The sequence below is a fragment of the Parasteatoda tepidariorum genome, chromosome 1 (assembly GCF_043381705.1).
Source record: "Parasteatoda tepidariorum isolate YZ-2023 chromosome 1, CAS_Ptep_4.0, whole genome shotgun sequence".
Lineage (NCBI taxonomy): Eukaryota > Metazoa > Arthropoda > Arachnida > Araneae > Theridiidae > Parasteatoda > Parasteatoda tepidariorum.
The window spans coordinates 18313451-18339380 of NC_092204.1; the positions used below are offsets into that span (position 1 = coordinate 18313451).

At 31.4% G+C, this 25930-nt stretch overlaps 2 protein-coding genes across 2 annotated transcripts in view; both read right to left on the minus strand.

Annotated features, from left to right (window-relative positions):
- Positions 1 to 174: 174 nt before the first annotated feature.
- On the minus strand, positions 175 to 11066 carry LOC107438293 (SKA complex subunit 1). The gene is made up of 5 exons (XM_016050532.3): positions 10382 to 11066; positions 6817 to 6914; positions 3707 to 3829; positions 2671 to 2840; positions 175 to 565 (listed from the first exon to the last, which is right to left on the minus strand). The coding sequence occupies exons 1-5, from the start codon at positions 10601 to 10603 to the stop codon at positions 414 to 416; spliced, it is 765 nt and encodes a 254-aa protein (XP_015906018.2). The 5' UTR covers positions 10604 to 11066; the 3' UTR covers positions 175 to 413.
- Positions 11067 to 13970: 2904 nt separating this feature from the next.
- The window catches only part of LOC107438272 (photoreceptor-specific nuclear receptor-like), a 25217-nt gene continuing 13257 nt past the window's right edge, over positions 13971 to 25930 (minus strand). The window contains exons 5-7 of the mRNA XM_016050508.3: positions 24017 to 24251; positions 19677 to 19782; positions 13971 to 14182 (exon numbers count right to left, since the gene is read on the minus strand). Of these exons, the coding sequence (XP_015905994.2) occupies positions 14047 to 14182; positions 19677 to 19782; positions 24017 to 24251 (477 nt within the window). The 3' untranslated portion in view covers positions 13971 to 14046. The remainder of the gene's footprint in view (positions 14183 to 19676; positions 19783 to 24016; positions 24252 to 25930) is intronic.

Sequence of the window (25930 nt, forward strand, 5' to 3'; positions counted from 1 at the left end):
GACTAAAATGTCCAGTTCTTTAAGAATCGTGCTTATCCTTGCCAATTAAATAAAAATTTTAAAATATTTATGTTTAAAATTTTCGTCTTGTCTTACTTGACAGACTTAACCTTACACTTTACTGCTGAGAGCAACAAATTTCAAACTTATTATTTTACCAGAAATAAAATCATGCTAATTAAAAAATTTATTTTTAAATCTTTATTTAAAACATTTTGATAATGCATATTGTATTAAGCTGCAGGTTCATTTGTACTACCTTCAGGAAAGACCAACTGAGCCTATATATATATAAATATCGTTAAATTATTTACAAAACTCTCTTGCATATCTCTGGGAATATACAAACAATGCACTAATCATTTATAAAAGTTTTAAAGATCTGTACCATAGAATATAAACAGACTCTAAAATCAGACTAAGATTGCATATCTTATAATTCCAGGACTTCTTATTTCTTTAACTTTTAGGCAATGACGCAGTATTGTTATTATACTTGAAGAGATTTTATCAGGTCGTATATTTCCATACTCTTTCAAATCATCTGAAGTACAAAAGTAGAATCCTGAAAGAAAAAAAAGTTTTGGAATAAAATTTTTAAACAAGATACAACGAAGTAAGATGTTTGTTCCTTAGATATTAAAATCTAAGATATCATTTTTAGATACTGAAATTGAAAAGATTTTATCAAGTATGCTAAACATTCCAATGTAATTGCAATGATGCTTATTTCTATTTCATTAATTTTTATTTGCTAACATTTTGTTTCTTTTCGAACATTCTCTTTCTTTCAATGCTGGAATGATTTGAATTGGAAGTAGTTAACACAGAAATCCTTATTTATTTGTTTACTAAACTTTACAATCATTATTACATAATAATTAACATAAATAATGGCATGCAAAAGAAGGATAGACATTTAATAAATTAAAACTCTCATTTTCGGTCCCTGGAAATAATAAATAAATAATTTAATCAACTAAAAAAGTAGATATTTAGGACCAGTAAAGCATAAACACTGTAATAAAAAAAAAAAGAGGAAGAAATGGGATAAAATATCTATAGCAAAATAGGCAAATCTAATTAATGACCTGACAGGACTGAATCGAGAAAGGACCAAAATATGAGAAAAATAAATCATTTTTATATAAACCATATTATTTTATATTATATTATATTCAATTTCCATTTTAAATCAATTTCCATTCAAAATAATCTTATTACAAAAATCCTCTTCTTTCACAGAGTGATATGCAGCATTTATTTTTTAATAGAAGCTCTAGGAACCTTTTAATTTTAAAATTAAAAAAAAAAGGTTCCGAAATATTTATTTTTCTTGTCGGCTTTTATTCCAATTTTTATTCTTGAATTATTTATTTATCAGAAATACAAATATTTATTGACAAATTATTATATTATACAAATTATTATATATATATTACAGTACAGAATCCGTTATCCGAAAATCAGAAAACCAAAAAACCGGAACGAAATTCGATAAATTTTCGTGTTATTTAAAAAAAGATGTTTACCTTACCATCATTTTGGAAATAATCATTAGTGTATTCCTTCATCGTTTTTTCTTCTTTTTAAGGTTATTTCCAAAAAAAAAATTTTTTTTTTTGTTGGGTTTAACAATAAACAAACGGCTTTTTGTAGCGATTCCAGAATAGCGATGGTCCCGATCGTTCCGGATAATCGGTTCCCTACTGTATTATACAAATTATTTATTTATCACAAAAGAACGATCACTACATCTGTCCATACTAAAAATGAGATGGACTCAGCCCATCTGTTGAAATAAATTCTATTAATAGTCAATAGTTTGAATATCAATAAATTCTGATATTTAAGATATTTCTTTTGAAAAGGATATACTTGTTCACATACTTGGACTTCGCCACCTCAATGATTTGCATAAACAACTAGCTCAGCAAGTTCATAAAAACTATATACTTTGAGTTTTTTATTTTTTTCTTTTAGTTAAAAAGTTGCTTGAAATTACTGTTGTTTGAATTACAACTTTTTAAAAAATTGTTTGAAATGGTTTACTTATTAATCATTGCTGAAGTTTTAATGTATGTTTGGGGATGGTTGTCTTCTTCTGACATGATATATACAGTAGGGAACCGATTATTCGGAACGAACGGGACCATCGCTATTCAGGATAACTGATTTTTCCGGTTTTCTGAATCGCTACAAAAAGCCGTTTTTTTTTTATTGTTAAACCCAACTAAAAAAAAATTTTTTTTTTGGAAATCATCTTAAAAAGAAGAAAAAATGATGGAGTAATACACTAATGATTATTTCCAAAATGATGGTAAGGTAAACATCTTTCAAAAAAGAAAGAAAAATCCTAAAATCTTATGAAGAAAAAAAAAAATTTTTTTTCAAAAAATGGCGGGAAAATTTATCGTATTTCGTTTTGGTTTTCTGATTTCCGGATAACGGGTTCTGTACTGTATATATATATATATAATTTTTTTTTCTCCAAATGTTTATATTACAAAAGAATAATGATGTAAATCTTTTTAAAACTGCTTCCTTCTTACCGTACAATAGTTTATTAATCAAGTAATGTTTAATTTTGTAATGTATAACACAAATTACTAGCATAATTAGTTTAATAGAAAGATATATTACTTTAAGTAGGAATATAGATATTCTTACCTTTAGTATCACTATTTTCTTGTCCTTTTAATTTTTTAACAACATCCAATTGTTGGGGTTTTAATTCTTTGCGAGGCACTCTCATCAAAAGATATTTCTTTGTTACAACAGCATTAAAATCATCAACAAATTTATTTATCTGTTCATATTTAAGGCGCCCTTTCATGTACCTAATTTTAAAAAGAAAAATTACTACATACAATGTATGTCAAAAATACGTAACAGAATAAGTGAGTTACACACAAATATTCACAGTCAATATTCAGCTACATATTCACAGTCAATATTTTTAACTCTTAAAATTGTCCCGCAGTGGACTGATCGTAAAGACACGATTCCTCGTAGAACACTGACGTCAAGCATCACTGGCTGCGGTCAGTAAGTGGGTAGGTGACCACTTCAATCAGCCTGACTAGGGGAGCCTCGTTAAACTGTTCTACCGTAAAGGGTTGCAGGCGTAGTTAGACATGTTATGGCTAATATGATAATTTTTAATTTTTATTTAACTTTATACAGGGTTCCCACTCAATTTCAGAAAAAAAATTTCCTGATTTTTCCAGGTATTCTAGGAAAATTTCAATGAAAATTGAGACCATATTTCAGAAAACTGATTCTTTTATTTGTAATGTGAAATATTCGATTTTCTGTGTAAAAAAATATTATTAAAAAAGGCAGGAAACATTTCAGTTTGACTAAAATGTGGAATTTTTACAACAAATAATTGCAATAGATGTTAGAATTATTTAACTCGAATCTCAATAACTGATTACTGTTACTGACAATTTTAAACTGGCTATTTTCCAGATATGATATGGGAATATTCCAGGTTTTTGTAAAAAAATGCAACTTTCCCTGACTTTTGGAGTTAAAATAAAGTTCCCTGACAATTCCAGGTTTTCCCTGACCCGTGGGAACCCTGTTTATATTCTGAAGAAAATTCTTTACTTCTAAAAGTGGTTCTAACTTATGAAACTTTAATTAATCAATAAAGTAAAATTTAATAAAAAAAATGGAAATAGTAAAGATGTTTACTAACTTAGGAACAGTATCAAATTCTTTAAGAGTTACATATGCCACCTGAGCAATTACTTTGGAAACTTTTGTATCTGGTGGAGCTGCATTCTCCTTTGAAACATTATTTAAAGTAGTTTCAGCCTTTCTAAAATTAAAAATACATTGTTTAAATATACAGTAAAAAATTTATATATTACACAGACATGTAATAATCATTTGTCCATTTATAATGTAAAGTAAACTTTAAAATTTCTAATTATTCAATATTTGATTTATTATTGCATTTTTAAAAAAAAAAAAAAAAAAAGGTAAATAAAATAATAACCCTGGAAATCACCCAAATAAACTTTTAAGATAAGCAAATCTAAAACACAGAAGTCTGAAAACCAGGTACTAACAAATTGAAAAATATAGAGATAAAATACCTCAATTTCAGAACAATTTGTGGACAGTCCTACAGTTGCAATGTAAAAATTGATAATCCTCATTTTTATTAAATCAAATGAGCAAAGGGATAATGATTAAAAGAGAAATATAACACCCATTTATATTGTTAAAAAATTAAGATATTTAAATGAAAACTATAAGATTTGTATGAATATTACAGAGCAGCGGAAATTTAAATCCATTACACAATGTTCTTTTGTTTTAGAAATCAAACCTAAAAAAACAAAACTCAACAAAAAAGTAGCACAACTGAAAATAGTGTGAGCCCATCATTTTTAACTCATTATTTAAGAGAGATTTTGCAATTTTCTTTTCATTAGTCGTAGAAAACTATTACTCCGCCTACAGCTATGTCAATATAATACAAGTTATAGTCTCTTTTTAAAGACCGAAAAGTAGAAAAATCATGTTTTAAAAGATTAAATACAACTTCCAAAATATGTTAAAAATTCAATTAGAAATTTATTGCTTCTGATCTTTATAAAAACAAATTATTTTTTAAGAATGATTAGACAGACATATTAGAAGTTCAGCACACATTATCAAAACTTTACAAGTTTAAAACACTAATTTAAAACTTAAATTATTTTATACAGGGTGTATCACAACTTTCTCGGGCATTTAGAAGACTTATAACAAACAAATAATTAAAATACCATCAACAAATTTTATATTTTTTGATAAAGAAACATCACAATTTTTCTCCCAGAAATGTTCATTTTGAATCAGCAGACTTTAATCTAAAGTTAAATTCTTGCCACATTTGCTGCAAATGTCACAATCAATGGTAGCGAATGCAGTTGTGATACTTTGTAATAATTATTTTAAATCACATGGCATAGGAAGCCACACATAATCTTTGATGTAACCTCATAAAAAGAATTACAATCATGGGAGTCAAATCTGGAGAGTGTGATGGCCATGGAAGAAAGTGATTGCTGAAATCCGACTTGCATCTTATCAAAGGAAGAGGAAGCTCATTATATAAGAAATCATGAATGTCTGTCAGATAATGGAGGGTGCTACATCTTGTTGAAAAATGGGACAATAATCTTCCTGTGATTGTAGCATTAAACACAGTTGCAGTATATTGAGGTAAACAACGCCATAAATAGTATTTTTCTGTGAAGAAAAATGCTCTATGCACTAGTGAAGAAAACATTTCTGTGAAGAAAAATGGTCCATGCACTAGTGAAGAAAACATAGTAGCAAGCACATAAACTTCAGGATAATCATACACGTTAGCTACAACCTACAAAGGATTAGCACACTCTAAATGAGGACATTTTATGGGTTAACATTGCCAAGACATTGCAAGAAATGTGCACTTGTCACTTAAGAGCAATTGTAAAATTTCTTGCAGAGAATCCAAAGAAAATTTTAAATTAGCATTCATACCCTGAAAGCTAAAATTTTGCACTAATTGCAGTTGATAAGGTTTCATTTACAGCTCCTTTCATAAAATATCCCACACACTCATTATCGGGATCTGCAATGTCGAGCTTGCTCGACTCCCTAGGACTTTTCACAATGGAATCTCGAATACGATGTACTATTTCCACGGAAGGCTTTATACACCAAAAGATACATAAGTAAAATTCAGTGCAATTTTTTTCTAAGCTTATGACAGAAGGAGATAATATTTTTGAGCTGAAATAATTATGAAATTCTGTGATTTATTATTATTGAATCAATTAATAATTGAATTTTTTTCCTAATCATAAAACTTTTTTTTTTACATATAAGTCTTTAAAGTGGAGATTGTATAATTTTAAGTAAAAGGATCCACTTATAGAAATAAAAAAAGGACCCAGAAATTTGAAAGTAGTTCCCACCCATAGTTTCCAAAGTCTTATCTTAAAGGACCTCTTATTCAAAAAGCTTCAAACCTTCTAAAAGAGTCCTTAGAGGCACGTTCATATTGAAAAATATCATTTAACTAAGATTTCATAAGCATACTACTTAAAAGTGTATAAAACATCTAAGGTTATTGATCGTATGCATAAAGGTAAAAGGAATGTTGCTATTTATAAACAAGCATTTAGTTTAAACCACTTTCTGTGCTCCCTTTTCTTAACCAAAACTAATTAGATTACTTTATTTTCAGACTACTGTTAATTCATGTTGCTAAATTAAAAATGTAGTATTAAACAAACAAGGCATGAGAAGATGGAAAAGTAAGAAATCAGTTAAATATTAAAATATATATTTTTAAAGTTTATTGAAACATATTCCTAAGCCATATCAAGTTACTGAGTAAAAAGAAAAAATATTTTATACTAAGTTAAATGTAACACAAAGAACTTTAAATCTCAATTTGTTTATTTATTAGTTTGAATTTCTTAAGTTTACGAGTGAGACCTTAAACTTATTTATTGGATTTCTATTATTTTCAACAGATCTGCCAGTTTATTCAGGAATCGTGTAAAATCTAATGATTTTTTTTTCCTTCGTCAAAAAATTTTTTATGATGCAAAATTTTTAACAACATACAAACTTTTCTTTTTTAGAAATAGATGGAGAAAACTATTGAAACTATTTAAAAAAAAATTAGCATAAATATGGAAAAATTAAAAAAAAAAAAAAACTGCGTTCTGGAGAAATATTAGGCTCTGAGAATTTTCTGCTCAGCCAGGATATATTCTTTTTACAGTTCACATCTTTCAATTTTTCAATATATCTTACTTTTCCTGAATTGCAGCTGGTTTCTTTAACACTGCAGGAAAATTACTCTCCATGTGATCTAATCTTTTCATAATAGTTTCCACTTTTTCAAGCAAGTTCTATATGAGTGAATAAAATAGAAAATTAAAAGTTTCAATTGTGAAAATATGCAAATTTTACAATTTAATAACAGAAAAAATAAATAATGTAATGCTTTAAGTTGTTTTATAGATGGAACAAAAAGAATACACAATGCTCACAATTGTTTGAGAACGGGACACTGAAAGAAATTTAAAAATCTCAATAAAATTATTAATATTAAAACTCTATTTAATCACCATTTTATACCTGCTACATTATAATAAATTAGATCTAAATGCAAGTAACTTTGCGTCTCCATGGCAGAATCCTGGCAATATTGTTGCAGAACATAACAAAGTTCTTGCAGAAAGATTTTTTTCTTTAGGAAGCAAAACAGTTTGATTTTTTTATTTGCAGAATGTTTTGAAAGTTTTTTTTTCCACAGAAATTTTTTTTCCCCCACAAATCAGAAATGCTCATTATTTATTTGATTTTACTTTGCTTTGAGAATAAAAAAAATTCTACAATGACTGATTGATATTATAAAAAGTAATTTCCAAATCGATAAAATTTAAAAAAGTTGACTGCACAAAAAAATGTTTAGAACAGGAGAATATCGCTAATAATATCAGAATATGCATTTTTTTATATGTATATATAAAAAAAATTTACATTTATAATTAAAAAAATTATATACTGTTCTATTCCGTACACGAAGGCTTTTTTTTTTAAATTTTTTTGTAAACAGGAAAAGTTTCTGCTACTTGAAATTAGTAATATATATATATATATATTTGCTAGTATTAAAAATTATTTTCAGAAAGGTATTAGTACTAGAGAGGATTGTTGCTCCAAAAAATTCGGCCATGGGGATTTGCGTTATTGTCACCCAAAACCAAATGTAAATAGAATTTTTTAACATATACAGTGGTGGCCTACCAGATATCTTTCATACGTATGGTTTGACTTGAAAAAATACACTGGAGATTTATTCATAACTACTGAAAAGAAATAATAATATTACTTAAGAGAGGATAACTAAAACATTATAATTCTTAATTCTAAGTTGTCCCTCCATTTATGACTTTAAAATGAATCAAATTTAGAGTGCATTTAGTGTACAAAAAATTATGAATTAACTTCGCTTAAAAAAATACTTAAATAAATAAAAAAATTCTAACCATATTCAAAATTCTTTTATCCAAAGATAAAAAAAATTTTTTTAAAAATAATTTATAGAAATAATCAAAGAAACTTTTCCCATCCTCTTTATCATATTATATAACTTATTGATGACAAGATGGGACTTAAGAAACAAAGTTGAAGACGGTCAAATTAAATTACACTTATCAGACAAAACACAGAGGAATAAATAATTAAGATAACAAAAATGATTTACTCCAGAAATAATAATATTAAACTGTAAAAAAATAATCATTTAAAAAATAAACCTGAAAAAGTATTATAAATATAATGCAAATGACTGACTTAACATTTATTAAGTTCTCTAATTTATGAACTCATTTATTTAATTATGAACTCATTAGCTATTAAGACAATTTATTTAAGTTAAATAAAATATATTACAATAGCATATATTGAAACTAAGTTAACAGTTGCCAAAATATTGGGGTAATTTCTAAATCAGTCCCTGTTACTACCAATGCCTAACAGTTTTCGCACTAGCAAATACTTTCTAAAAAGTATAATTGCTTGCACGGGTCACAAGTTATGCACTTCTGTAATTTTTTTGTTACTAACATGCTAATGCCTTGCTTTTACCAAAAATTGGTGATTTGATCAGTTCCCTGATGTTTTCGCTACAGGATGTTCCGTCAATATTGTTCGAAAACAGATAAGAAAGAATATCTGGTTTTATTCTTAAGCAAAAAAATGGAAATAATTCATCCTTCCCTTTTTGTTATAAATATAAATCAGGGGTCTGTCTAGGTTTTTCTGAGAGGTACCTATTTTGTGAAAATTTAGACATAATTTGTGAAAAATTATATTAAAAAATCAACACAAAAATATGGATTTATTGTTTCTTAAGGGATGCAAAAATAAAATTTTAAGAAAAAGTATTTTGTGAAACTACCGTTTTTCTTAAAGTTGAATTTGTGAAAGTACCGCTTTACGGTTGTAAATTCTGCCTGGACAGATCCCTGAAAATAAACAATTTAATGCAGAATTAAAATGTTTTGAAAGCAAGTTTTTTTATTTTAATACAAATTATTTTCCAAAGCTACATCAACATTATTTTTAATTGAAATATTTTCATCAAAATTAAAATTTATATGAAATGTGCATTTAAACTTTGAGAACTTGGAGATATTTTCGTATCGTGATCTATGGCAGAATAATCGCCAAGTCTTGGAAACTTCCGGGCAGTGGCCCGCGAGAAACTAAAAAAAAAAACATCACAGAAAGGGACCAACTCGAAAGTTATAACTCATAGCCACTCCTAGACAAACATCTACATGTTTTTCTTTTAAAAAAATGTGCAAGTTTGAAATCTATTTGGCACCTTGGCGATTGTAGTTGGTGATAGAGATCACAATACAGAAATATCCCCGAGAATTTAGTTGGTGCATTTTAAAAATAGGATATTTTCTTAAAGTGATCTGTCATGCCAACTACAATCGCCAAGGCGCCAAACTGATTTTAAACAGGATTATATAAAAAAAAAAAAAACATGTAGATGTTTATCCGAGGGTGGCTACGAGTTTTAAATTTCAAGTTAGTCCTTTTAAATTATGCTTTATTTTCTTAGGTTTCTCCAAGACTTGGCGATTATTCTGCGGAATTATTCTTATAGAAAAACCCTTTAAAAAGAATTGATCAAACCAGATTCAGTAAAAATGTTTTTAAAAGTTGTGACTTGTACTTAGGGGATATTTCCATATCGTGACCTGCCATGCCAACTAAAGTCACCAAATTGATTGGAAATGGAAATTTAAAAAAAAAAAAAAAACATGTACCTAGATGTTTGCCAGGAGGATGCAACGGGAGGTCTCTTTCTGTGATTCTTTTTTATTTATTTATTTAGTTTTTAGCGGGACGCTGCCCAGAAGTTGACAAGATTTGGCGATTATTTTGCCACAAATAACGATACGTAAATCTCCCCAGTACTTTATTATTCTTTAAGATTTTAACTTTTTTTCAGTAGCAAATTTTTCTGATAGCCCTTCAAAATATTGATAAAAGTAATATTATTAAATAAAGAATAATGTTGTCACGCATGAGCAGGATTGTGCGATAAGTCAACTGTCAACCAAATTATTTGCTTTCCAAAAGTTGAAGGTATATGGAGTTAGCTCCAAAAGCTCTGTGTAGCGAAAATGGCCCAATATTTTGACTCGGGTATCAATGAGGATATATTTGAGGCGAATTTATGATACTATTGCAAGTTTCATACTTGTCTATGAACTTAAATGCAGTATCTTTTGAGTACCGTTTTTGTAAATTATTCATACAAATGCATGTAAATGTAAAATAATTTGAGTACCTGCATGTCTAAAACAGTTTCTTTATTAGCAATAAGTGCTTTTCTAGTTTCTTTAAAAATTCCACTCCACTCGGATAAGGCACTCTTTATGAAACAAAATCTTTTCGCAACATCTCCGTCAACGGGTCTATACTTGAGACAATCAGATATAGCGTCCGTTCTTTTTTCAAAGTGATCTTTCATTTCTTCAAGAGTAGAATAGTTTCTGTCCTCGGAATTCATATCGAAGCAAAAGTAATCGTAAGCACTATAACAGATCTCGAAACAGAGAAAAAGTCTAAAATGTTGGATAAACTTAAAATAATTTCACTGCTAAGAAAGCAAAGAAAGTAAATATTCCTTTTAAAAAGTAGCATATAGAAAGAAAAATATATTGTTTTGCTTTTTAACAATACGCGCGAATTGTGATGATGATGATGCGCTTGATTGATTGGATGGGTTAAAGGATCATTCACACTGCAAGCAAGCAAATCACGTGTGCGAGCTTGGATATGCGAGGGGGAAGCGAGTTTGCATCCGCATTTTGTCCCGCAGGCATTGGCGTAGAGCAGAACTCTTTTCCTATGGCAACACTTCACATGCTTTCCCCATTAGCGTGTGGAAAGTCATAGAGGAAGGAAGTACGTTAGTTTCTCTCTTGATTTTCATATAGATTGAAATCTTTTAACTTGAAAAACTATATGGAACTGAAAACTACATTAAACATAGTTCTAAAGAAAAGTATTATGAAAATTTTAAAAAATATTCTTATTAAATAAAAAGGAAAAATATTAAGAAAAAGGAAAATATCGTAGAACATTCCTATACAACTGAAAAGAGGAGGAGAGGGAAGGGAGAAGGGCTAAGGGCATGAAACCGGTCTCTCCCCAGATGGCGTATTCGAGTGTTGCGATCGCGAATTGTAATGTTCCTTTACTTTAGATGGATATCCGGATATCCATCTAAAGTAAAGTTAAGAATTGAATGAAATATTGAAATTTGTGATCCTCTGAAGTATCCATGAAAGACAAAGCGCCAGGTCCAAGTTGTGATCGAATTATTATGGCATAGTGGCTCAAAAAGGAGACTTAAATGATATGATCAATATTAGTCTGCATGCGATTGAAAACTTCATTGGAGAAATATATTTAACCAAGAAAAAACTCTCTAATCAAGATCCTGCTAAAATTGCAAGCAAATGGGAACCTAATTTGCTTTTGTTTCGCTGGTAAATATTTTCCACCAATTCGGTTTTCATTCCTTATAATTGAGTTGTAGTTTATTTACTCCGCGCTAGAGCTGCGCAATGGGCTATTGGCGACTGTCTAGGAAACATCCCTGAGGATGATCAGAAGACATGCCATCACAATTTTGATCCTCTACAGAAGGGATGGCACCCCTGCTTCGGTAGCCCGACGACCTGCACGCGAAGTCGAGCACTTCACGATAGAACAGTTTAATGAGGGACAATGCCGCACACCCTCGGTCCCTATGCAGACTGTTCCAAGTGGTCCCCCATTCGCACACTGACCACAGACAGTGATGCTTGACTTCGGTGATATGCTGAGAATCGTGTCTTAACGCTCAGTCCACTGTGGGACCCTTAAGGGTCCCACAGTGGACTGAGCGTTTGTAATTGCGTGTATAATTGTATAATTTAGCGCGTATAATTTAGAAAAAATAGTGTTCGTGAAGAATCTCATGAGAATCATAAACAAAATTTCATGAGAATGAGAAAAAAAATCGAATTTAATGAGAATGGTTCTTTTATAGATACCCGGTCACGCTCAAAACTCAGCTTCATGGGTTGTTATTACAGTTGCAGTTTATCTACGTCGCAATAGATGCCGGGATAGACTGGCTGGTATTGCGTTGGGCCAGTGTCCAAGAGGTTGTGAGTTCGATTCCCACTGGGTGAAGACTCCCCTTGGACGAAATAGTGATTGGTGTAAGCTAAATCTATCGGGGTCACTAAGCCCTCCAAGTTTCTATAACAAATCAATTCCACTGGAGGTACAGGATCGGAGAGTGATCGTGCACTTGTTCAGGTCAAAATTGCGATCTGTGGATGGATGAATAATGTGTGAATGTGTCCTTCCCGTAAAACGGTTTCTGGCGTATTTATGTTGTCTCCGGATCATCCTGTCGCCAAAAGGCCATTGTTCAGCTCCAATGTGACGTAAATAAATGTACCAGTTCCAGCATGTCTCACTGGAGCTGCACAATAGACAATTAGCGACGGTCTAGGAAACATCCCTGAAAATGATCTGAAGTCCGAAGACATGCCATCACAATTTTGATCCTCTGAGAGGGGATGACACTTCCCTTCGATAGCCCAACGACCTGCGTATGAAGTCGAGCTTTTTACGGTTGAACATTTTAACGAGAACCATGGTCCCTTCGCAAACTGATCAAAGTGCCCAGCCCTCCGCTCGCTGACAGCAGCTAGTGATGTTTGACTTCGGTGATCTTCTGAGATCTGTGAACCGTGTCTTGATGATTAGTTCACTGCGGGACTGAGCTTCGTGAGAATGCAGCACATAGTTTTCATAAGAGACGGCGAACAAGGGCTAACTAGGGTACGGGTACGGGTGATGTCAATTTGTTTAATCCAGTGTTTCCGAAACTTTTGACTTTTGTTTACCCTTTCTAAGTTTTTCGTAACGCTGTGTACCCTAATAAAAAAAAATTATTTTTTTCTAAAAAAAATGGCTAAGTTCAAAATTACAACTGGTTGTTGACAATACTAATTATTAACCCTGCAAGAAGTAGCCAATAGAAAAATACGTAATAGTACATTTTCATGGCGAGCTTAGTTTTTAAATAACATTTTTTGAAATTTTCTTTTGTTGCAAGATATTTTGCATAAAAACACGTACCCCCACTAAACTGTTCCTGTACCCCTGGGGGTACGCGTACCACACTTTGGGAAACACTGGTTTAATCCAATGTAAATTTAGTCTCACTGCAGTGAAGTAGTTATTAACAACAGTTAATGTACAGCTTCCTAAAAACAGACCATCCTTAATAACTTTTGATCTAATGATCGGATTTTCACGTTCTAGAACTCAATCTTCATGGCTCGAAGAGGTGACCTTAAATGTGCTAATTAAAAAGGGTGATATTTTAAGTTACGAAATCAGACAAGAAAACGCACTTACTCTTTGAATAAGCATACCTTTTTTTCAATGAATTTGGATTTTCGACCCCCAAAATAGCCGCAATCTGGGAAATGTGGTCCCCATAGTTTGGTCAGAACTAGCATTACAGACGGTTTAGAACTTCTGATAAATGGTGTCTTCATTCTGATATTTGCTAGTAACACCTCTACACTGATGATGTTCAACGCTCCTTATCGGCAGTTGCATTCGCGAATAGATTTGAACTGCACCTTTCGAGTTTTTGGCAAACCATTAGATATCTTTTAGAGCTTCTGATACATGGTGTCTTCATTCTGATATTTGCTAGCAACGCCCTTACGCTGATGATGGTTCTGGGAGGTTTAAGAGTAAAGAAGCTTTTAGCTTTCTAAAAGCTCTATTTATTAGGAACGTTGGACGAGTTAATTTTTAACGTACATGGAAAAGATGTTTGCATTTCAGCCAGAAAATTTATTATTTTTTAACAAGCTAATATAGTTATAGGATACAACTTTTTTTTTTACAGCTATTATGAAAAAAATTAATCTAGATAGATTTTAACATGTTTTTAACAAGCTCTTCAACTGAAGTGGAGTTAACAGTTCTGCAGAAGAATATATTTTCAATAACATTTGGTTCAATTTGTCGAAGTGCAGGTAGAAGAAGAAGGAGACGTCCAAATCTAAAAGAAAGGAAGGGAATAAAACATGCGAAAAAACATACTGTAGAATAAAAATATGTACAACAAAATATGTTAACGGATGTTTAAAAAAAAGAAAAGAAAAAAGAAACAGACTACCCTTGATAACGTTTATTGCCCTGTTCATAAGATTTCCCTCACTAGCATGTAGTATTATGGTACAATGCATTACGGTATAACTCTTCCGTTCGCCGATCACGTGACACGGCGTGACGAAGTTTTCCCTCCCTGCAGTTTGTGTCAATAAAACAGATGAAGAACATACGTATCATTCAACTATTTCCTCATGGCAATAGAATATTGTATATTGCTTATTAAGCCTTTTTAGAAAATTAAAAACTAAACTGGCTGCTAACATTAGAAAATTGAACATGTTAATGAAGTTTTGTTGGCGTAAACAAAAAAGGAAAGGTCTAATTTTGATCTATATAACAGTAAACATAAATATAGTGTTGGCTGGAATAGCCTGGTTGGCCTGGGCTTTGGGCCCATGTACAAGAGATCATGAGCTCAATTCCCTCCGTCCGAAGACTCTCCTTTTAGTAAATGGTGACTGGTGCTCGTTAAATCTGTCTGGTCACAAGATCCTCCAAGTCCCCACAGCAAATTATACCTCTGGGGGTGCTGAATTGGAGATCGATAGTTCTCTGATTCAGGTCAAAATTATGATCTGTGGAGGAATAAATGAATATATGAATAGGTATATCCTATAAACGGGCTGTGATATGTGTATGGCTAAAGTCATGTTCTTGGCCATAGATGGCGTCACTGAAAATAAATAAAACGCACCCTCTGCCTTGAATTCGCTTGGTAGGGCACTGGATCCATGTCCAAAAGTTTGTGGGTTCGATCCCCGCCCTCTGAAGACTCCCCGTGCAGTAAATGGTGACTGATGCACGTTCAATCTGTCAAGTCGCAAAGTCCTTCATGTTTCCATAACAAATCAATACCTCTGGGGGTACTGATCCAGGAGTTTCCTTGCCTCCTGGATTGATTCAAAATTATAAGGCTACGGAGTTGAACATTAGTAGTCGTAAAACCAAAATTGGGTCGGCTGTTCAACGACGGATGTAAAATATAAAATACAAAAAGTGGCATTAGAAACAAGAACAACAATTTAAATATAGTAAAATAACATATTTATCTTGAATTTTTGCATTATTGGTTGATTCCCAGCTAAATGAAAACAAAAGTAAAGATAAATAAATAAATATGAAGTTGAAAGAAGTGCGTCACTGTAGTAGAATGATTGCATTGTTCGAAAATTTCTCTTCTTGAATTTTCCTTATTTAAATAATTTATTAAATTTAGCCGTGTTGCGCTACATTGTTTTGTCAAAGAAAAGCTTATCCATTTTCACAAAACGATGATATAATAAATTAATTTTTAAGTCTGTATGAATATTTTTAATTCTGATATAACTAGGCGATGCTGTAGTTTTACGAAATGTTTTGCTATGGAGTCTTGCTATTCTTTTTATTTCAGTTTCTGTGATCAGGGATGCCACGGGGGACTAAATATTCAAAAAGTGATGACTAATAAAAAGCACATTTCTATTTAAAGATAGTAAAATTAGCAATTTTTTCTGTAATATTTCTTTCAGTTCAGTATTCAGATTGTATTTGAAGTAAATTCTTGTTTTAAATATGAATAATTTGCAACATGGTGGTCGTTGTTGTCGTTGGCCATTAAAGCAAGGGGTGCGATTGTCCTTGTTTTCCATTGGTGCCATCTATGGCCAGGAATTCGACTTCTACCACACCCATACGTGTCACACCCGTTTATAAGGCGGACCCATTAATTCAATCGCAGATCGTAATTTTGATTTAAACTAGAGAACGATCAATCTCTGACTCCGTACCCCCAGAGGTATAATTTGTTACAGGAGCATGGAGGACTTTGAGACCCGAGAGATTTAACGGGCATTAGTCACCATTCGAAACTCAAATATCATGTCCAGCGCCCTGGTAACTAGGGTATCCCGGCCAAGTCATAGTGATAGTTACTGTATTAAAATTAAATAAATTAACATGAAAAAGAGAAATATTTTAGATGCAGTTGAAATTTTAATTTAAATCGAAGCAGGGCACTGATTTTGTTGTTCTAGGCTAGCCACAGTCTGGAGAAAATTAAAAACTGGTAGAAAAATATAGAGGAAAAAACTTTTAAATCATTTTTAAGAACTAAAAACTATTTGTAAATCAAATATTTCTGTTAGAACTGATTAAAAGAAGTTTTAAAAATAAACCGAAATAAATTTTAAATATCTCAAGAAAAACGCGCGTTAACACTTTTTTAATTTTTCCAGACTGTGACCTGAGACGAATAAATCACTTGTGCAGGGATGCCAATGGCGACTAAAAATGTGAAAAGTATTTTAATAATTTAAAATCCACTTTTAATAATTTATAATCTTTTTAATTATTTATAATCGTTTTAATTACTTATAATCTTTTTAATTATTTAATCGTAACTACCGATACAACTTACATTTCAAATTCCTTATATTTAAAGAAAAATTGATTATATAAAATAATTTCAATAAAGGACCTCCCTAGCCGAGCGGTATCGCGCCAAACGCTGTGCAAAGCGTGGAGGTAACGGGTTCCAATCCCGCTCTTACCTTGGATGTATCTTCGTGTTGTCCTTACCTTTATTGTGCTCATGGTCTTTTTATTTGACAAAGGTTTATAAGTTTAAATTGAGCACACAATACTTCAAATGTATGTAATTCCATTATCATCATAGTTGGCCAGACAGCCCAGTGTGGGCCAATACCTTTCTCTGAAGATTTCTCCATAATGACTTCAGATTTATCTTTGATTTCCAATTCTTTTCATTAATTGCAAGAAAATCAGACTCCACCGAGTAAGCCCTTCTAAACCGCGGACTTCCCTGCTTTCTTGTCCCTGTGGGTTTAAAAAGCAGTATCTTTTTTATTCTATTGTCATCACTCATTCGAATTACGTCTGCCATCCAATTCCTTCTATTTAGTAAACAAAAAGAAAAAAAAAATGCTGGGAAAGAGTGTTAAGTTTAATCTCAATTATAAAAATATTGAACTTACTAAATCACCAATTTTTGCATTTTCAATCGCACGTGGCAACGTTGATTGTGTGGGACCACGAGTGAGATTCGTAAAAGATAAACTGTCAGTTAACAGAACCAAATATCTATTTGGTATATACGTTACCGTGAATGACCAAATTCAAGAGAATGTAGACTTTTAGCGGTGAATGTCAACAATCACATAAACGCTTTGATGAAAATCCGAAATATTTGTTATATCCGATTTCACATTCGTTGATATTATTATATTTATTCGATATTTTAATATCCGCTGAGGAGAGATTCGGAGAAGTGTTCGGAGTACCGATTAAATGCATACTGAGCGGTGGTATGTGCATACTTGACCTTACAAATACATTGATGTATTGCATATCGGGCAGTGGCACTGAACCATAAAAAATCATTGATGTAGGGTATACCGTGCAGTGGCACTTAACTAGACCTAGTATGTATTTCGGACATTTTCCAAAGCGACTATGTGATTGTCAACATTCACCGGTGGAAGTCAACAACCACCTATTTCTATTCATTCACCATAACATATATAAGTATCGATTTCTACATTTTTTTTCATTCCAATGTCTTACGTATGTAAACTGTTCTTTTTATCCGAGCAAATAATGGATCACGTATGATCACAAAGCTACTTTGTGTTTACATAATCCTATCTTCCAGCATTCAGGATGAGGGCAAAATATTCCTTTCAGTAAAGATCTAGTACTGTACTTAAAAAACTTAAAAAATGGTAGGAAAAATAACATGTTTTTTAATAAGTTTGTATTAACCACCATGTGCCTAATATTTCCAAATAAATATATGAAGTCTCGAAATCTGTTATGCAGAGAGTTTTAAGTGAAAGGTAACAAAAATGAATCTGCAACTTTTTTTATAGGTATATTAACATCATTTTTTTCGATATTTTATGCACGGTACGAAGCTACAGTAGAATTTTTCATAACAAATTGAGTTATCTGACCTTACATACATCAGTTTAAATTATTTATATGTTGTGGTGCACAAAATTATTTCAAAATTCTAATGTATTAAATATTATTGCATTACCTTAAATACCACATTTTTTTTTTTCTGAAACCATTTATACAAATTCCGTAGATGTGAGGACTCGGGCTACTAAAATTAAAAAAAGTGGTATAAATTCGAAACTCAATTTATCTTCAATTATTTACTTATTCAATCATAACTGCCACCATGACCTGTAGCAACATTGGGTATAGCAGCCAGGGCTAAAGAGTGAATAGGGCTAGCTCATTTCTTTGCAGAGAATCGTGCCGCTCCGAGCTTCAGATTTCAGGCAGTGACGTCACGGCGCCGCAGCATCAACTTCTCGCTTTAAAGATAATTTGTTTCGCATGTAATTAATTATCAATCCCTTTAAAACTTATTTCTATGCATTCATTATTTTTAATATCAGCTTGCGTGTAGCAACCGGCAAGAATTATTATAAAACACAAAATGGAAAACGTAATTTTCCATGTTTTAAAGGGGACATGAAAAAATGTACTAGAAAAATTTATTCTGTTGTGAATAAAGAAGCATTATGCTTTATGTTATCCCGTTTAGACGTTTAAGAACTTTTATTAGAATTTCACCATTGAAATAATATACCAACTCGTAACTTTAAACAGAAAAGATGAAGAAAAAACGTACTAAGTCAAAGAAAAGAAAATCCTGAACATCAAAAATAAAAGCTATTAAAGCTTAAAAATTCTTCCAATTTTATAATGTGACTTTTAATGTCATTATTTAAAATATTTATGTGTTTTAATTATAACACCTTAATTTTAAATATTTATTAGCATTCCATTATTATATGCCCGAAGATTTTGTTTGTTTGTAATTTTGCTATTATTTATAAATATTAAAATTAGGCATTCCAATTAATAAACTATTGTTATCGAACAATATGTAACTATAAAAGTGTCCATACATGCTTTCTTTTACTTAACAGTAAAAGTTAAAATCTAAAATTAGAAAACAATAATGGAACGATGACGACTACCATTGAGAAATTTTTCTTACCTTAAAATTTTATTTTTCAATACTATAAGGAAATGCCAAGAAAATGTACGAATACTATATTTTTTAACAGAAATAATTTGTTAGCTGTGTAAAGTTTATTAGTTATTATCAAAAAAGTGTCGAACATGTAACTCATTTCTTACAGAAAGTACTAACAGCAAAGTCATCATATTGTGATTTTCAAGTTCTGTGTGCGGCGTGACGTCATGGGGTGGAAAATCGTAGCTTCAGCTTTGAGTAAGGAATGAACCAGCCCTTCTCTTTCTTTTCTTTAGCCCTGAGTAGCATTGCATACCATATTATTAAAGAACATTAATGTTTAAAAATAATTGATAAAAATAATGTTTTGGATGGATATCAATTTTACCTGAAGGAAAAGTCAAAATGCTCAGACTTGATATGATGAGCCAGCATGAACTGAGCATGATCTTGAAGCAATTGGATTTGATGCGTATCTTTTAATGCGTCCACATCTGAAAGATTTCAATCCTTAAGTCATCTATAAGATTTTTTTTTTTTTAACGCGTGAGTTCAGGCACTCATGCGACAGAATTTAATAAAACGTGGTGTAGGGGAGAGTGGGGTCAATTGTAACAGGGTACGATTGTAACAGAGCAAAAATTACGAGTGTCGGGTTCTAGATTTAGTTCCTAGGTGGCGCACAAGGTGTATTTAATAAATCTACATGTACACCCCTGCTGGCAACCATTTTTATGTACTTTTGAAAGAGTTACATCACAAAAGATATTTTCACGATACGTAAGTACTTTTTTTGGTATTAGAATATTATATTGTAACAAAGTAATTTTGTTTAAACAAATAAAAATTATTAACCGAATATGTAAGTGGACACCTTAATTAATATTTCAAAAGAAAAGATTAGTTTTGTTAATTAACTAGCATTGTTTTTAACAAATGATGCTGAAATGGCGTCTTGGGGACGATTGTAACAGTTGAAAATAAAATTCATAATTTCAATTGCATTTGTTTAACCCCTTAGGCCCCATTTCTTATCTTTACAAACCATTACTTAACTCTTTAAGAACCACCAATAGTTTCCTATATCATTTATATTATTTTGCATGTGTATTATTTTATTTGTCACCTTTCACAGCATAAATTAAAATTTTTATCCAATTAAAGTTAAAAGTTTAACCCTTTAGGTTTTTGCTCATTATTATTTTTACTCCCAAAACATCATTACTATTTTGATCAATAAAAAAATATATCACAACTATGATAATATGTATAATTAACTATGTTTTAGTTGAATTTATGAACTGTTACAATTGACCCCGTAAGTGGGGACAATTGTAACAAGAGCACGACTATCAAAAATTGTTAATAACTAATATAATAACATTTAAACTAAGGTATTTTTTTATAGTAGAGGATAGTCTACTTTACTCGTCTGTCAATTAATACTAATAACATATTGGATTTTTTGTTAGCTAAAAATAGTTAAGTAAAAAATGTTGCAATTGACCCCACTCTCCCCCACCCTTTTTACCCTTTCAAATAAGCTGACAAACTTCTTGGGAAAACTAAAGAACTGATAATGAAGTTTGTATTAAGCAGGGTTCATACGTAACTGGAAAAAATTAAAAAGTGATAGTAATATTAATATATATTTTTTCTTATATTACTATGTTTGTAGCTATCAGAATATCTTATTTTCTCTAAGTAAATATATATAGATCCGATGATGGCAAATCTGAAATTTTAATTCCATATAGGAAGCTAATGTTAAGAAATTTTCAGCTTCTTTATAACAAAATATATAACAGTTGTAATTTTTTCAAGGAGCATGCTAACCCTGATAAGTCATTTATCAGGGTCATTTATAAGTCAAATTTTAATAGGCTAATCTTTTAAAGGTCTACCAAAAATATTCAAATGATAGCAAAATTTATACAGTAAAATTTCTTGTATTTTAAAAATGAAGCATTAAATTGTTTTGATCATCTCGAATATTCAGAAACTTGAGCGCATTCAGAGGTCTGTAAAATGCTTGTTGTAGGCGACTCAAAATTCAAACTGTGGTGAATAATAAAATTCAAAAAAATTTTTTTTTCTTCCAATGCCCACCTGTGTTAGCATCTGTCAGTTTAGGCATTTACAGGGCGATTTTGTTAACCTCTCTTTCAAGGGCACCATATTAGGTGGGCCAACATCGCTCCCACAGTGAGGACAGATAGTACAGAGAAGGAAAGAACATCCATGCCTTGCCCGGGATTTGAACCCAAAACCTTTCTGATGCAAGGACAGTTCCCTGCCCCCTACACAGGCCGGTCGGCAAATTCAAAACTTCATTATTAACTTTTTCTAACATATTTTTGTTCAGTTTACGATTTAAAGTAAATGCGGAGAATATTTTTAATTTGAATAGGAATAATTTGAAATGTCAGTCATAGTGGTAGTTACGATTGAACAATTAAAAAGATTATAAATAAATAAAAGTGAATTGAGTCTGTACCACTTTTTGCAGTTTAGTCACCCGTGTTATTTCAGTTGTTACCATAACTGATGAATCAGCGAAAGTTTTTGGGCTGGTGCCGAGCAACAAGGCAAGATTCAATGTCCGAAGATGAATGTTAGGGTACATGTTATGGTTGCAAAATTAAATGACGTGGTTGCGGTTGCGAAATTAGTAATTTGGTTGCGAAATTAGTAATTTGATTTCGAAATTGATCAAGTGGTGGCTGCGAAATTAGTAATACTCCAAATTGCTTTGATTAGCTACCACTTCTATATTTTTGGTGAACCTTTGAGAGCTCCACCTATCGAAAATCAGCACGAACTTTCCGGATGACGGATGGAAGGATGATGGGTGGATGACGGATGGAAGGATGATGGGCGGATGACGTATGGAAATAAAAGGATGTCCGAAAGCTCACTGTTCTGCTTTCCAATTTAATATTTTTAATATTAAATGTAAGCGATGAGTTTCCGAATATCCTTTTTTTAAAAACTTTACTACCAGTTTTAGCGCTGGTCAGGTCGTTTCTGACCCGGTGTGAGACTACTTAATCCAAAATTATCCTGAACCACTAAAAATGTAAACCACTATAAAACCAATTGAAAAAACATTGAGGAAATAAGAGGTTTGACAAATTTTTACCTGACAAATATGTTTATAGACTGAAGATGTTAATTTTGGTTTCTAAATTTAAAGAGAAATTAAAACCTATAAAAATTACTAACATCTTTATGAAATAATTGCAGCATTTTTTCAGGCTGTAACCTTCATGAAAACTATTTGCTTCTTTACGTAGATTGTTTATTAGTAACCACTATTCTTTAAACAGCATTAAGTCGACGAACGGTCTTGCACTATCAACGGTTGCAGTTGCTGATATGCTGTCTGTGTTTAATTTTCGCCCGTGTGCCAGCAACGACTAAATATAGTCAAAAAATTTGTATTCATTGACCACTTTAGTTTTATATATTGATCCAAACGGTGTTACAGTATTAATAAAAATAGCTCAAAAATCTTTAAAAGTTGAACATTCAAAAATAGGGGTGAATTATTTATTGCACAGACATCATTTGTTCAAGTGACGTCACTAGCTGCCACGTCTAACGTTCGTCTGTTATCTTGCTACCACATTTTACATTTCGAGTACTTAAAAAGCAGAACTTTCATATGAATTCGGGTATAGATGAGTAAGGAATTAAAAAACGTTACGGTAGAATTTCTCGTAGATTGATTTTGCTTTCGCTTTTATTTAAACTAAATACATTCGTATTGAAAAAAATTTTCAGTAAGTGTTAAATCACTTAGGAAGGTGGATAGGAAATTATTATTATATCTGAAGGACTAATTGAGCATAGGAAACAATTATCATAGCTTTTGCGCATAGGAAATTATTATCATAACTGAAGCACTAGTGGAACATAGGAAATTATCATAGCATTTGCTCATAGGGAACTGTTATCATAGCATTTGTGCATAAGAAATTATTATCATAGCTGAAGCACTAATGGAACATAGGAAATTAGCATAGCATTTCCACATAGGAAACTATTATCATAGCTGTAGCACTAATGAAACATATGAAACTATTAACATATCATTCCCTCATAAGAAATTATTATTATAGCTGAAGCACTAATGGAACAAAGGAGACTATTATAATAGCGATTGCGCATAGGAATTATTATTACAGCTGAAGGACTAATGGGACACAGGAAACTATTATCAAAGCATTTCCAAATAAGAAATTATTATTATATCTGAAGCATTAATGGAACATTGGAAACTATTATCATAGTATTTGCACCTAGGAAATTATTATTATAGCTGAAGCCCTAATGGATCATAGGAAACTATTATCATAGCATTTCCACATAGGAAATTATTATTATAGCTGAAGTACTAATGGAACATAGGAAACTATTATCATAGCATTTCCACATCAGAAATTGTTACCATAGCTGAAACACTAATGGGACACAGGAAACTATTATCCTAGCATTTCCACATAAGAAATTATTATCATAGCTAAAGCATTAATGGAACATAGGAAACTGTTATCATAGCATTTGCACATAGGAAATTATTATTATAGCTGAAGCATTAATGGAATATTGGAAACTACTAACATGCATTTGCACATAGGAAATAATTTTCAAAACTGGAGCATTAATTCGCTATCATTGCATAAATGCAACATCATAGTTGGAGGGGGTGGTTAAAAAAATTACCTGGTCGGAACAAGATGATAGCTCGCAAGCAGGTGAATTCAGTATAATTAGTTCCAAGAGTTTTAAAACGGATGAATATCTTGTTTAAATCACGTAGAGTCTTTCTACAATCGTTGATATTCGTAGCTACAGGGATATCCGTTGGTGAGAAAAGCGGATTTGAGTCCAAAGGTATACTCCATTGAATAGAATTAAGTATAAACAGCTCAAACCAAGTTCCCTCCAATAAGGCTACCTTAGGAACAATTTATGTTATAATTAAAAATCAAAAAGCGACGAAAAAAATCAGATAGAGAAAATAGACAGATAAGAAATAAATAGTGTAAATCCAGTATTTTTTTTTCAATTAAATAAAATCTTTTCCAGTTCATGAGTTGCTAATTTTCTTTTTTTTTTACTATTAGTTAAAAAATAAAAAAAAGTATATTAAATAAATAAATTAAAGTAAATGAAGAAAAACAAAGATTTAAAAAAATTACACTTATTCATAAATTTATTCCGAAATATGAAATCCTATCATAATTTGAAGTTGAACTCAGCGTTGCTCGAAAAAAAAATACAGTAATAAATGCTTTTCTGTGTAAACAGCGCGACTTTTTGTTTTAAAAAAATGTGATTATGGTGTTACTTCTTTATAATTATTTTATTATCACTTCGCCTGTAACCTTTCTCATTCCCCGTGATTATACATTGTTAGATTAATCTGGACACATTTCAGTCTTGTAATAATTATTGTTTAAAAAAATATCGTGCTAACGTGCAGTTTTTGCAATGTTAATTTGCAACAGTGATACTTATGTGCTTCGTGATGCCGCAAATAATCGATTACCCCAATAACTATATTAGGTACCTATATTTGTTACCCATATTATCACATTTGGTACTACCTTTTATCACAATATCACCTATTACAGTCACAGTGGCTCAGGGAATAGAGCGTTCGCCTCCAAATGAGGTGACCCAGCTTTGAATCCAAGCGGTGGTTGGTTGAAGCGAATTCTGCTCCAGACAGGCACTGACCACAGTGCTGGCGTTGACGGATCACGGGTTAGAATCCCCTTGCTGTTGGGCTAACCATGGGAGATTTTCTCTTCATGCCAGACAAATATGGGTTAGTTCCATCAACAACAAAAAAAAGTCCTCCGCGAAAGCTAGTTTACCCCAATGCTTAATCCAGGATCTGGGTAGAGTTCAAAATTACAAAGCCACGGACTTGAACACTGATAGTAGTAAACACAGAATTGGGTTGGCTGTTCAAAGTAGATTATAAAATATAAAATGAAAAAAATACAGCCTATCACCAAAATTAGTTGAACATTATTGCTATGAATACGATTGAACAATTTTTTTGCCCCGCTAAAATGGATAATCACTATTATAACTATCATCTCTAATATTATTATAATCATCTCTGGTGATTTAGGTACTTACAAATCAGTTCTGCTGTAAATTATTCCGTGAAATCGGCACTTACATAATTCTCTTATTTTTTCCTTGCTTGTTATTCTTTCTGATGACTATATGTTTTTAAATGCAAAATAGCGCAGAGGTTTACTCCTGTAAATCCGATGACTTGAGTTTATTTATGTTAATAAAATGGCATTTTAAAAGTGTAACTATAAACAGTATAAGGACGTGGTAACGAAATGCTTATTTGGCGACGTTATCCCTGTTTGCAAAGAAAAATATCCACGTGATTTTACTTGTGTTCAGCGGACATAAAGAAGCACAAAAAAAATGATTGTTAAAATCGGGCAATTAAATTTCAATAAAACTCATTTTTGATAAAATAGAGCTGTAAGTTATCACAAGGCATTAATATCATCTTTTAAATAAAAGATTCTATGTCAAATGTTAATCATATAAGAAAACACATCTATATTACATATATAGGACTGTTTTTTTTTTTTTTTC